This window comes from Falco punctatus (assembly GCF_963210335.1).
Source record: "Falco punctatus genome assembly, chromosome: 5".
Taxonomy (NCBI): Eukaryota; Metazoa; Chordata; class Aves; order Falconiformes; family Falconidae; genus Falco; species Falco punctatus.
The window spans coordinates 19,385,353-19,400,715 of NC_137584.1; the positions used below are offsets into that span (position 1 = coordinate 19,385,353).

Sequence of the window (15,363 nt, forward strand, 5' to 3'; positions counted from 1 at the left end):
GACAGTGAAGCTGGACATTGGCATTCATCTTATACATCAAACGATGTGAAAAATGGACTGGATAGCTGAATTCACGAGGAAGATGCGCTTCTACTAATGGTTCACTGCAAAGCAATTAAAGTCTACTATCTGCCATTAGGAAGAACTTCCTAACTAACTTTCAAAGTACTGCTGCTTCAAAAATATTGCCATTACTTTTGTTGCTTTCCCCATTTAAGACAGTAGGGCAAATCTGCAGTGCCACAACATTTTAAGTAGGTAGCTTAATAAAAACAAAAACAAGAAAGAGACACTAAGTGCATACTGATCCCTGTACTACGTGAAGATGAATTAGAGATTTCACTGCCTTTATTAGACAGTTTCCCAGACAAGAGCGTAAGACCCTAAGAATTTAGGATGCATTTCTCCAAGTTTCCACATATTCCAGTGGCCAGAAGACTGGCAGCAAGCACAGGGACTTCAAGGTTTTGCCAAAACAAGCACAACTATAGTAGAACAAACCACCAGTACGTATTTTGTTGCTCACTACTTCACAGATCTCATATAGAGCACACAGGTCCAGACTATTCCATCAAACACCACCATGGATTATTATCCAAAGCACAGAGAAACTCCAGTAAGGCATTTGCAAACATATCCAAACACCTTTGAGAGCCTTACTTGGTCTGTTCAGCCAGAAAGACAAAATTAGCATTACTTTCTAACTCCTAGCATTTTTTCAGTCCAGCAAGTGCAGAGGGAAAAAAAACAGAGATGGGAATGAAGAGCACAAGTAAGCAACCTTTGGAGAAGCCACAGAGCATTTCACTGCTTTTATCAAACACAAGGTGGTCAGATGCACCGCCAAATTCACATGCAATAAATGATGACAATTTTGTGAACTAGAAAAGGAAAGCCGCACTTGTTAGCCAGACTGAAAAAAAAAATAAGTCTATTACTTACAGATCTAATGCTAAAAATTTGATAGAAATCACTCTCAGAGGCAAGTAAGCCATAAGGACTTCAGATTACAGTTCTAACTAGGTACAAACAAGACCTCCCAGTAATTTCCAAGGGGAACAAGTCAGGATACCTTTCTCTCTGTCACCAAGACACTCCCCAGCAGACTTCAGGAATACTTGCATTTTCGACAGAATACACTCATGCTACATTAATATTCTTCTGAGTTGGAAAGCATACATCTTTAGTCCAAGCTTACCGTCGACTTCCCAATTGCCATATTCCCATGCCATACCATGAATACCTGCTGAGCCAAAGACAAGAGCCCCACACATTTGTCTCTGCTTCTTTCCACACAAATCTGACAGCAGAAATTTCTACTAATGAGATTTAAGCGTGTTTGTAAAAATACAGTATTCATATCCTAGACAGGTAACCTGGAAGCCCTTTCCAAATCAAAGCAGACTGGTCAGACTTGAACAGAAGTCTAGCCACACAGCAGAACTCACCAAGAGCACCAGAACAAGCACTTGGCTCTTCTCAAAGTAAGTGAGGACCTCTGCATTTTAGCTTCAATATTGGGAATTGCATACAGACCTTGAGGGAGGCCAGGTTACAACAGCTCACGCAGGGATGAAATATTCTCATAGCATATCTCTGGACCAATAATCTTAGGACCTTAGGATCAACAATAGGTAAAATTTTACCCTTATTCTTGCACAGCTTCACATACTGACATCTCCACAAATGTCTGGTATCTTCATTTTAGCTGCAGTTGTTCCCAGTCATTTGCTCCAAAACGGAGGCTATCACCACCCACACTACGAAGTGACCTCTCAGGGTAGCCAGCAACCTTCTTCTAGCTACTGTCTGCAAAGCTGCAGTCCACCTCACGCTTTGGGAATCGCTTCAGCTTGTCACATTTCTTGTATTCATTTTCAGAATCAGGCAAGATCCCAGATTTTTGGCCTTGGTTTTCAGTAACTGCAAAGCCTGAACAAGCCTGTTCTTACTGCTAGCACTACAAAAAAGCTGCATGAAAAGTTTTGTTAACTTTTAAAGAAAAGGAAGAATGTCACAAAAGTCCCAGCCCATGGAATTTTTAGGTAAGACTTTGCCACAGTCACTGGGCACATGTTAGCTGTACCTGTTAGTGCTTGTGGATCGTTTCAAAAGACATCCTCCACTTCTGTTGCTGCTGGAGTGGTGCCAGCTGACAGCTTTCATACCCATGGGAAATGGCTAAAGCAATGCCGGTCTGAACTTGACTACATTGCAGGAGCTCTTACTAATAAGATCCTTTCTGGAGGACTCCTCTGTTTAGAAACAGTTGGGTTTTACTGTTAGGGACTATACTGACTCCCTAAAGAATGTGTGTTAGAAATATTTCACTTTATGAATGGATGTCCAAGATTAATAGGTCTCTACCAATACTCGTGACTCAACTTCCGAGTTACCACAGCTTTCTGAAGTAAGATGGAAGTGGTTCAGTACATGGCAACTTAGAACAACAATATGGGCAAGGTAATCATAAAGGTAGGTGCAGGTTTAAGAGAAAAAAAAAAGGGGGGGCATGAAAAAAAGAAAAGAGAACAATCAGGTGCTGCAAGAAATTTCTAAAATGGTATGTTTCCCAGGAAAAGTAACAAACTATAACTTCTCCAGAGTTAAAGCTGGAATAGCAAGTTAGATTCTTCAGCCTCCAAAAAAGCAGCTGGGGATATGGGGATACAGGAGAAAACTACAAAGGCACTGACAGCTGATCAAGTACATAGGGATCAGCTGCTCACTGCCTCTTCCAATACTAGGGATCACAGGCAAGGTAGGTAGAGCCAGTCTCAAAAAAAAAAAAAAAAAAAAAAAAACCAACAGCAAGAAGTCAATGAATGCAACGGGTAATAGACCTGTGCCGCTATTTGCCAGGGGAAAATGCTAAAGATGTCTACACAATCTCAAGGAGAACCTGTACAAATACCTGGAAGAGAAATTAATTATGGGTTACCAATCAGACAAACCAACATCCAAAGCTCTGGAAATCCTGTGAACCAGGAATAGTCAGGGGATGGAAAGCGTAAGCAAACACACTTTTCTTCTTATTCCTCACTAGGCATCTACTTACGGCAACTGTAGAAGGAAGCTGGGCTAGATGAGCCTTTGATCTGAACCAGCACAGCCATTCTCGCATATTCGAGTGAGGATACATGTAATTACCTCTTCTCCTTCAAACTGGAAGAGGTACCCTGCTGTCTACTCAGAGGAGAGAGATCTCCCTTCTGCAAGTGTGGATGTTTTATTTCGGTACAAATGAGACAGATAAACAATGTTCACTTGACTTTCCACATGTGTCTACTTTGGAAGTCTGTCCTTGCAACCCTGTGCTACCTTCTAGAGTTAAACACATATTAAAAGCTTATCAAATTTCATCTTAAGATCTATGCCTTTGAGTTTTCATCTCCACAGCTCCCACTGGAGTTTTTTTCAGGATCAGACTGCTCCTGTAGTTTGGAACCTTCTAATTTCTATCCTGATCACAGCCAGCTTTTACCCATCTGTTCTTCTGCCAAAACCGCCCGGTGTTGAGCTAAGCTGCAAGCCATCTGACAAGTTCACAATAACGGATCAATGGGCTACTACAATGAAGGAAAGCAAAAGGTCAGATTTGCATCACAAAACACCTAGTTAATTTTGTACCTAAAATTCCAAGTTACTCCAAATCACAGAGAACAGAGTTGAAACACACACATGCTTCTGCTAATTTCAAGTGAAAATGCAAAGTTATTTTTCTTAACAGATCCCTCAGAATGGAAAGAACATAAAAATAAATGCAGATCTGTAAATAACTTCACAGATATATTACATACAGTGATGTAAGTCATTTATACAACAGGCATAATAATAAACAGAAAATAAATTAAGATAGTAATAAAGTATGAAGAACTTACTTCCCAATGTTTTCAGGTAGTGCTTGCAGAGAGATGTCGTTTACTGAAAGACACGTTAGATTCTGTAATTCAGGAAAGCTTTCAGGCAACCTATGGGGATATTAATTCAAATCAAGGACTTAGAGCAGAAATATTCACATTCATGTAATACATACTGGAAAAGAGAACATGCAGTGGGGGGAAAAAAAAAAGTCTATTTAGCAAATACACACAGAGGGAGGCATGCCCAGACTTCAGCATGACTCTCAGAAAATTCTAAGGATCATAGTAAGAAAAGAAAAACAACCACCCATGGCTTAGACTTTACAGTTTCTTCTGTGTCAAAGAACAGGTAATACCCCTGTCTCCTAACACTCCCCCCCGTTCCCTGCCCCTAGTTTGCAACTTTAAAAAGGTATAGGGCTTGAGAACATTTTTAAGCATTTTAACAAATTTAAAAATAACATAATAAAAAAAACCTTTTTTACTACTATTTTCCTGTACTAATATCCTGTAATATTTCATTTACACCTAAATGGTACAATAATTAAATTACTTTTATTCAGGCTTCAGTTACATACATGCTGAGAGCATGGCCATTTCACATTAGCTACTACACTGCTCTTCAATTTCTGCTTTTTGAAGAAACAGTCTGTTCACTATGAAGACGATGTTCCCCTGTTACAGCATTTCACATTTACTGGTTCACAACACAACAGTATGTAATACCTCCCATCTTATGCTATAAAATGCAGACATATGCAAAACGCTCTCAAAGTTCCCAAAGCTTTTTGGTCCATCACCCAGACAGTCTTCTGCAAGGCTCAGCGCCCCCCTCCCCTCACACAGACCGATTCCTGTACCACTCACTGCTCACTGGCAGCTGGGCTGCACCAAGCAGCTCAAGTTTGCAGTTGCACAGAAGACAAGGTGGGGCAAAACAGGTGACGATACAAGAGGAGGAGAAGCCCCTGGCCCATCCATCCAACTTCTGCTTGACCCCCAGAAAATGCAACCTAAGCTCAAGCTATAGCATTTGGTTTGGTTCCTGCTCTCCTCATCACCCAGCTCAGGGCACATGGCACAACCTGCAGGCAGCTAGCCAAAAGGAGATGTGTACCTACAGGTAAAGACAACTGCGCGTGATGAGGAAAAGGCAAATTACAATGGGGGGTAAGGGGGACTTTTCGTGTGCTCAACTCCATACTGCACTGTTTGTCATTTTCTGGACCTTTTTAACAGAACATGCTCGATATCTCCAAAACATGAGCTCTACTGTATCTATTCATTACCGTTTAGGCACTAACAGGTTTCAGGCTGCAGTTAAATGGTCTGATTATCTTTTGGTCACCCCTGAAGTGGACAGATAGCTGGACTAGATGATCATTGGTAGGTCTCTTCCCACTAGAACTATTCTATCTGCAGCATATAGTGGATTCCCAGTCTAATCTACAAGAAATGTGGCTGCTTTTTATTAATATAAACCTGAAATCAGCTGAAAACACCTGGAAAAATGGTCTGTCGGCTACTTTCAATGCTGCAGGTTCATCAATCATTAAGTTCAACAATGAGGCAGCATACTGTATTAGTGGTAGGACATTGACTGGGAAGATCTCCAACTGGCTTTTAAGCTTAGAGGAAAAAGGACAAGAATTAATGGCTAAAAAAAGTTCCAGGATATCACGCAAAAAAGGAAATCACTACTAGACTTTCCCACTCTGCCTGGGCAAATTAACACCAAAAGCTACATGCTGGTAAGACTGAAATTCTGGATCTCATCACAGAAAATACCTGGCAACGGTGTCTCAACAGCTTTTGGTATCTGTGTTTTCTAACTTAGTAAGCTGCTTGGAGTGATGTTTTCCAGGACACACATACACTTTGGAGACACTTCATCAAGAATTTTTAAAATTCCCTTGAACTGCCAACAAAGAGTTACGAGATCTATTTCATCCCATCAAAAAGCCTTTCCACTCTTTTGTTAATTCCACTCAGCTGTAGCTGTGCATTACACTTACTGCTTAAGCAAACACATTACTTGGGCCCCAGGCCTTATTCAGCACAGAAAATGGAGAAGGATAACTAGCACACTACTACAAACAATTTTGATTTCAGTACCACGAGATGCAGCTCTGAGCTTTTCCGAGCTTTATGTAGTGCACACTGATGCCTGGGAAAAAGCTCTTTGGTGACCCTCACCACTTGCATATCTAAACATCAGTTCAGCCTCAGTTTGCTTTACTGGATTTTTGTGGTATTATTATCCTCACTATATAAATGGGTTACAGAGGCACAGGGATTAAGATCACAAGCATCCCTTTAATGCTTAGAGATGTGCTTTTCCACAGAACTTAGGATGCACTATGGGCAATATTCAAAGTGCACTTCTGAAGAATCTCAGCTGTACACGTGGAGAAGCCATCCTGCAAAACCACTGGAGCGGCTTGAGATATTACAGACACTCTCTTGCTTGTTAGCAGTACTGCATCCTAGCCAGCCGGCTAATTGTGCAAGTATTGCTAGACCATCTCAGCGCAAAGCAAAGCAGGTCAGCAAGCACCCACTGTGAATACTCTGGCTTATGTAAATTGCAGAGCATCACAAAGGAGCTCTGTGGCACCGGCTGGTTTAGGAAAGAGTTCTCCAAACATTATTCAAAGGCCTTAACTAGCAGATCACTTCTTCCTTGCTATCTCCAGCCCCATTTTGCTAGATAAATTCCAAGTCCTTCAGCAAATGGAACAGAGAAATGTAAACAAAACTCCTCCTCTATACTGAAAGTGTGCGTAATCCCCAATCCCCTCATCAGAACGTGGACTGGCAGCAGCTGTAGCAGCCACCAACATATGCAATGCATTTTTGCCACATGTTACTGCATGTCACTGTGTCCCAATTGATGAGAGGGTGATGAAACACTAGTCCAAGCTTTAATCATTAGTAAAAGCCATTATCTGCAGCGGCTGATGTAAAGTCTGTTCCAAATCATCAGGCACCTGGGTTTGTGCCAATGCATTCGTGCTACCCACTGCCTTATCTCTCCCAAGTATGAGCATGCTTTTCCTATGCATTTAAGAAGAGAAATGAAAATTACTTGAGAGACAATCAGATTTACATTTTTCCTGGTTAGCTAACAAATTTCATCCCCTCCCAGGGGATGAAACAGATCTGAACTTTTGCTGCGGTCCCTGACAGAGACAGACACTGTTGGCAAGATTTCATAGAGATCCTAGATCACAATTTTTAAGGGCTTATTTAAAATTGTAATTGTTACAGCAAGATTATAATTCTGGTACAGCAGGTACTAAGAAGAAGGTGGAAGTTACCTAGTCAGTGGATTCCCACTGAAATCTGCTACCTGTAGTGCTCTGCAGAATGAGATGCTTTCTGGTATTTCAGGAATATCTGCAGAAGAAAAAAAAAGGAACAAAATTGTCAACAACTGTACTGCATCTACACTGAAATCACTGCCTCATTACATTCAGCAACTTGCTATTGCAAGAAGTTATCTTAGTATCTTTCAAGACATTTCAACATGCAAGACTGCTTCACATCCACGTAAACGGCTATCACGGCAGAGCCAGTTTGTGCTTTTTCACCCCCCGTTTCCCCCTCCTGCTGCATGCTTGTCTTCCTGATCCTAGACTACTCAACTGTCCTTGGACTGATCTTTATCAGCCTCTGCCCATCAAAAAATAGACTCTCTATGTGCAAGAACTGTCCTAAAAACCAACCAAAAATCTGAACCTCCTGTAACCTGATCGATACATGCCCACAATCTGGGATGGCAGAAAGTACACGGGGAGGGCAAGCAAGGGAAGGAGGAAGTGAACGTGCAAGTGTATCCACCCGTCATGTACACTCATGGGAGCAGAACAAGCCTCCCTCACACTAAAGCCAGGTAATTTGAAATACTATCCAAATTGACGGGTCCCAAATAAGTGCTAGTACGCTATTTCAGATTGCCAGAAAGTAATCAGAGATATTTGTATGTAAAAGCAGATTTATTTTTCTTTAGTACTTCAACATAAAACACTACCTACTGAAGTTCGGCATGTTACCTTTAAAAATAAAATCATCTTCCGGCCCTCCTACATCCAGCTGTATTTCCACAAATAAGCTGTGGGTCATCTGTGTAAGTCCTTCGCTACTGTCATCGAGCTCCAGCAAAAACAAAACAAACATGTTTGGTCTCCCTGTTTAACAACTTAAGATTTTTATGATTCACTTTGAAAAGAATTCAAACAGACAAAAAGCGCAAATCTTGAAGTAAAAATCAGAATTCTGTTTCCAAGGTTTTTTTCTTATTTCCATGTTTTTCTCCAGGGCATTACATCTACTCCATCCCCTCTTCCTGCTGCTCTCATTACAAAGAATACTTTGGGAAACGTTTTCATAGTTTCCTCATGCAAGTGGCACCACTGACCTCAGCTGCCACAAGTGATCTAAATACGCTGAAAAATATTTGGAAATTGGGTCCCTTCCTACCTAGCTGAGTAACTCAGAATTGACTACCTATGTATTTCCTTCAGCTCTTCTCCCCAAAAGCACGTGATGGAGAGAGGAGGGGAGAAGAGAAGAGAGTACCTGCTCATCAGGTTCATGTCTTTCGAGGTAATTTGAGCAAATGCATCTATTTTGAATGACTCCTAGCTCAGAATGCAGAGCCTGGAAGAACATTTTCCAAATCCACAGGTCACCAGTTGCAAACGAACAATCAGCAAAACGGTGGTAGAGGAGCACCTCCTGGGAACCTTCTTCTGTTTCCCATGTGAACAGGAAGGGCTGGAGGGAAGGAGGGATACAGACACCCCCAAACGGCTTTCACTCCATCCCAAGCGGTGCTTCCTCTTGGAATGGAAGGAAATCACTCTTGCCTCATGAACCCCAGTACACCCAGTACACTCTCCAGGCACAGCTTTGAAAACAGCTGGGGCAGACGGAGAAACGGTTCCTAATCATTATGAGTAGCTCTGGAGTAGTCTAATCACTAACCCCAGAAATACACTGCATATTCAGAAAGTATATTCACTGTATCAAGCATCAAATATAAAAGTATCAAAATCATGACTGATAAAATATCAAATACCAAAAATATTAAAAAAATTATTAAGAGAGGCGAATACCCACAGTGCGACATATCAACACAAGCTGTGCTTCCACAACGTCAAGCAAAGCCACCTAGGGTGAGGTTTGCACGAAGCTGTGCATGCAGCACAAATAGTTCCCTCGGTACGCTTGGTGAAGGAGAATAAACTGCCTTTAAATCTACACAAACCCCAGTACCCATCAACAGCATAGCTGTTCCACAGAATGAAACAGGTGACTTCAGAGACTAAGTCCCATCAGAGATACGTTCTCACACCCCCACTCCCTCGTAGCAGCTTTGGTATTTGCGGAGAAACACTGGACTTCTCCCAGAAATCCAACAGCAATGAGACAAATTCAGAGTGAAGTGTTAGGTGAGACCTTTGAAGTTAGAAGGGACAGGTAACACTGAGTCCCCAGGCGAGGGCGAAGCCGCCAGCCGCAGGGATGGAGCGGAGCAGCGGGCAGGACTGCAGCGAGGTGCTGGGCTGCGGCTGGGAACCCTGCGCCGGGGACACCAGGCAGGAGGGCAACCAAGCCTCATGGTCAGGCTCTTCAAACCTCTTCACAGGTTCAGCCTCAAGTCTGGGTCCAGCACAACACACGCCAACAGATCCTCCACAAAGAATCTCAAAGTAGCCACACAACTACCACAGGAGCCACAGGGCTCCCAAATTTAAATGGGAGACACTTGAACAACCAGCCTATTTCGAAGTGCCACGTTCACAAGAGTCTCTGCCGACCTCGCTTCAGGAGCCAAGACTTCACACTTTATTCCTTTCACATGGTAGGTACAAACAGGTCTGAACAGCACATTTAAGTAATTAAAATGAAAAAACCCCACAAGTTTCATTATGATTGCCTGATTAAATGATGACCTTAAAGTGATAAATTCTTGTAATGCTCAAAGCACTTAAAAGCATCTGCCTGTCACTAACACTCCAGAAAGTAAAAGCACTGATGCCACTGCAGGGACATTGCTCTCTTGCAAACAGATAGATAGCAATTTAACAAAAAGAAACAAGTAGTGTTAGTTTAACATTCATGTAAATGCATTCACTTTTGAAAGGGTGTTCTAAGAAATGCATACAGTACACAGAAACGTAAACCTTCCCTTTCTCTACAAAGCTATGCACATATAATCAAAACAATATCAAAATTGCATTTACAGACAGCAAAGCTGATGGTTTTACCCATTCTATGATTGAGTGCCCCTGCATAAGACTGAATTTGTACTACCGAATTATTGACAACAGAGGTCCTACATGCACTCAAACAGACATTGTTACTTCTACGTTGCAGCAACAAACACTGATACTGAGCTCAGCTAACAGCAGCAAGTAAAGAATGTGTCATCCACCATTTAATCTTCATACCACCCTTTCCTGGATAAGTAGCTGGAAAAGGGACATTGCTATTTCAAAGCTTCTGCATACTCAAAATAGCTCATTTCTTTGCAACCAAGGCAGCATCCACAGCTTTTATACATGCATATATGTACATACACAACCTTTTCATATACAGATACACACTTTTCTCTGTGAATCGTTCTCCCAAATAAAAAAAAAACCAAACCAAACCAAACAAAACCACACACACACACAAAATCAAAGCTCAAGTAGAAGTAACTATCCTAATTTGTTTGGGGGAAAAAAATAATTCTATATATATGTATATACACGTGCACAGACATAAAAATGCAACAGCTAAAGCACAAGTTAAACGTAAATCCTCAGTGGCAACATTTCTGAAACTAATGAGGCTGCTGATTTTCTCCACCAACATGTAGTTTCGTTGCCATACTGCAAATAATTTCTCTTTACTTCTGTATGATGGACTATGAGAATCAGAAATGCCTTCTCAGCAAAACTATTTTGATAAGCTTTTTCTGTTACAAATCTTGGGTATTACCTGTAAAACCCAACAAGTATTTAAGCTAAGTAAAAATTACTCCAATATAAGATACTACTTGAAATAAGACAGTATAGGCACTGCTTATAGTTTGGGTGCATTTACAAATTACTGCTTTGAAAATGAAATGTGCTTTCCCAGCCTAGATATTCCAGGCTAGGAAGTCACTACCTGAGCAAAAATCTTCACTAAGAGATGGTAACAGACACAAGGAAAAGAAAGGAAATTCCATTTCTATGGGGTTTTTGCATGTAAAGTGCATTCCCTCTCCCCACTGAAACTTTCACTGTTTGTTTTTGTCCTCCACCTAACTGGACAAAGACAAAAATTCAATGCAACCCTTTGAACTGAGGATCATTATACGTTTAGTACATGCCACAAGGTTGAAATAGAACTTGTCTTAACTGCAAGGCATTTTAAAAAGATTTCTCAGGCAAAAAACAACCAAATTATGAGCAGATACTTTATCATTACATGTGAAGATCACTGTAACATTGTGTTGAATAAACAAACTGAGAAGAGAAAAAGCAAGGAGCATTTTAGTATATGACAAAAAGCCTGGAGTGATAATTACAGCAGAGAAGATGATGGTCCATAATAGAAGCATTGACACAAATCAACTGAAATGCAGCAGAGGATATTAAAATATATAAAGAAATCCTTCTGTCTCTTGATGGATTAAGCAGCTTTCATCACTACTGCTGACTGCTTGATTTCGTTACAGACATTAACACGTACATCTCTGCCAGTATCAGCAGCAGTAAGTCTGAATGCTTTTCTTGCCACTGCTGGTTAACCAGCTCAAATCCTACTTAAATATCTAGGATTCTTCTAATGCTACACACTGACGAATGCTCTACATTTACACGATGCCCCAGATGTTCTGTAATAGAGATTGTGCAGCACTGCTAATAATAAAACCATAAACCAAGCATAAGCCCTGTGACGTATGACAATACAAATACTGGCAGCAAAAAGAAGCCATGCCAGCAGAAGTGGATCAAAATCAAGCTTAGCAGTCATGTATCTAAGAGGACATATTTCTTCCTCACCCCCTTTCAAAATACCTCTTCAGATATTTATACTAATTCGCACAAGAATTTGCTAACGATCTAGCAAGCCTTGTAGAGGTGACTTAAGAGGTAGGTTTGACACTAGGGGATTCTGTACTGTGAATGAGAAAATTACTTTTAAAAATTCTGTTGTTTGGTGCCAATTTTTAATTTTTGTTCTAAGATTTTTACAACAGCTACACCTCTTAATACCCCATTCCTTCTTCTGATGGCTAAGAGGGAGAGGGAAGAAGACAATATTATTTTTAAACAGATAAAACCTTTTGTATGGCATATTTTTCCCCCATTTTGCATGAAGTTTCAAGGACTGATAACATTATTTTTTTTGTCTACCCAAAGGCTACGTAGCCAGCATCCTTTATGCATTCTGCGACAGGGAATATGATTTTCAATACCTAATCAATATCAAGACAGCAATGGCCAGGAAGGTCCTAATCTGCAACAGGGCTACCGGACCAGGGCTACTCAAACAGTGGACTCCAGCTTAGAGTAAAAAGTATTTTTAGAAGAACTCTGCTGAAGTCTTAAGACATCAGAGATGCACTACATTCCTGAGAGAGAGAGTTTACAGTGTTCAAGGGTCTTTCAGGGAGCAACTACTGGGTGGTGCTACGTTCTCCAGGTATGAAGGCAACACGGAACTGTGCTTTAGAAGAACTGGAGCTGGCGCACTGCACGCACCCCAGCAAAAGCCAGCTGAACAGTCCTAATCTAGGTGGTGATACTGGAAGGCCCATCACCAGGTAAATACAACCCAGGCAAAACACTTTCACTGCTTGGTGATTAGAAATGTATTAAGCAGTTGATTAGTTTACACCAAATGTATACCCGGCAGCCCATTCCAGACTCTGAGACTGAAACCCCTCACAAAACGCAGCATTACCCCCCCAGGGGAGAGTTAACCAGCAGCAAACCAGGTCTCGTCCACCCACTTCAATACACAGAAGATCTCTCCCCCTGCCTCTTCTCACATATATGACATACAGGATCTACAGTACATCACACATACACACACAAAAGGTCCACTGAAGCATTAAATACTGCAGTGCTCAAGTGATTTAGGAGCTGTCACAGTTTAACCCTGGTCAGTGACTAAGCCCCATGCAGCCACTGGCTCACTCCCCCCCTCAGTGGGATAGGGGAGAAGATCAAAGAGTGAAACTGAGAGAACTCGTGGGTTAAGATTAAGACAGTTTAATTGGAAAAGCAAAAGCCACACACGCAAGCAAAGCAAAACAAGGAATTCATTCACCACTTCCCATGGGCAGGCAGGTGTTCAGCCATCCCCAGGAAAGCCGGGCTCTACATGCATAACGGTTACTAGGGAAGACAAACACCATAACACCAAATGTCCCGCCCCACTGCTGCTTTTTCCCCCAGCTTATATACTCAGCATGACATCCCATGGTATGGAATATCCCTTTGGCTAGTTTGGGTCAGCTGTCCTGGCTGTGTCCCCTTCCCATTCCCCGTGCCCCTCCAGCCCCCTCGCTGGCAGGGCCTGAGAAACTGAAAAGTCCTTGAATCAGAATAAACATTCCCAAGCAACAACCAAAACGATCTGTGTGCTATCAACACTGTTCTCACACCAAATCCAAACCACAGCACTGCACCAGCTACTGAGAAGAAAAATTAACTCCATGCCAGCTGAAACCAGGACAGGAGCTTAAAGGTTCTCTTCTCACTTCCACAGAGGTTCCTCTGTGCCACCCACCTCAGAGGGATCTCTGAGAAGCGTGCCCTTGGAAAAGCTCTCCAGTCCTGCTCTCCACCTCCTCCACCTTCCAAACATGGGAGGAAGGAAACTGCCCACTTGGTCAAATACCTTGCACGAAGGAATTTGTGCTGCAAATATTTGTCTTTGCAAAGGGCTCTTCAGCTGGAAAGCCCAGCTGAGTAGGCTCCTGCCTCACAGATGCCACCACCACATCTCCGTAACCTCCCCAAAGCAGCCAAGCGCAGCTCCCAGAGCTTCTGTCTGCAGAGGGAAAGGATGGAGGAAGGTTACTTATCTCTCTTCACTTCCACATTCCACATGACATTCACAATGATCTGGCAGGCTTCTTTTTTCTTAAAAAAACAGAAGGTTTTGCTACTAGCCCTGAAGGCTGAAGTAATCAACGTCTTTAGGTGAAATGCTACAGTTTCTGGGGCACGGTGTGACAGGAGTCATGTGGTTCCTGCAAAGTCTATTGAGATTAAGTGGCTCTTGTACAGGTTGTAACACTTTCCTCCTCACACTCTGAGGCTGATAGACAAAATACAAGAGATAGGGCTCTTAAGTCCTGTCTTTATGGCTCTAAGGAAAATTCGCACACAGATTCAGGTTGGGTTTTCTCAACTAAATCCCTTACTGTATAATTAACAAGAAACTGAAGCGAGGTAAACATCTCATTCCTCCTCCTCACCGCTTCTGGATAGATCCTTTTTCCAAGCGAGGAGAGCAGCCAGGGAAAAAAAAAAACTCACAAAACTGCATTTGCTGGATACACAGATATTACACACATTACTTGAAAGAAAACTGTGTGGGGTCATAAAAACAAGCTGGTTTTTAAACAGATAGCATGCAGTATATCAACAGATTATCTTTCTCAGCTGCAGGAAGAAGAAGTAGCAGAGGACCAGGAGCCGCAAATTTTAAACAGGAGGTAAAAGAAGGGAGGGCAGGGAGGTGGTGGTGTGCGCAAAGATCAAATCACAGGGAAGCAATAGTTCCAGGTGAATTAAGTGGAAGTGCCCAAGTTCGGCAAGGAATTTAGGTCTTCTACCTTTTTACTGACACTTTTTAACACTGAAGAGTTAAATGAGGCTAGGAGGCATTTTTATAAGGATTCCATCTTGGACCTCAAGGCTAGCAGGAATTAAATACTCTTAATCTGAGAAGCAAGAAGGAAAAAAAGTAAAAATTAATATTCTACCTATGAAGCAATGGATGACGGAAAGCATATTCGTGTTTTAGCAGCAAAGTTACAGAATTACTGGATTAATTCTTCAGTAACTCTATAGCCCTGGCATCTAAACTCCTCAACAAAAAAGAAACAAAAAAGAAACCAAAACCCACAGACCTCTGTGGATATAAGAACTAACACCACCTGTTTGCAGATCGCCATTTTATGATCTCTAATCTAGGTTATCTGGAAAATGAAGTATTTATGTCATGCCCATATGCACTGTCTGATAGTTAACACATTAGCTGATACTTTAGCAGGCCAAAGGTTTCTGTCTTCAATTTGTCCTGCTGCTTTCAAAAAAAACCCACAACCAACCAAAAACCAAACAAAATCACTCCCAAAAAAACCCCAAACAAAAAAAACCCTTCAAAATCCATAGCCTTCTCTGGAATTTGAATGAAGCCAGACACTGTTGTAGCAAAATTTCCTTAGGAAAAAGTTAAATCTGGCAGAATATACCATGATGGAAAAATCCGCTTTTCT

The 15,363-nt window shown here is 41.7% G+C and overlaps 1 protein-coding gene across 2 annotated transcripts in view; it reads right to left on the reverse strand.

Annotated features, from left to right (window-relative positions):
- The window catches only part of LRRC1 (leucine rich repeat containing 1), a 111,236-nt gene that overhangs the window by 55,908 nt on the left and 39,965 nt on the right, over positions 1 to 15,363 (reverse strand). For both annotated transcript variants that reach the window (XM_080388687.1, XM_080388688.1), the window contains exons 3-4: positions 7,184 to 7,262; positions 3,882 to 3,971 (exon numbers count right to left, since the gene is read on the reverse strand). In XM_080388687.1, coding sequence (XP_080244813.1) covers positions 3,882 to 3,971; positions 7,184 to 7,262 — 169 coding nt within the window. The remainder of the gene's footprint in view (positions 1 to 3,881; positions 3,972 to 7,183; positions 7,263 to 15,363) is intronic.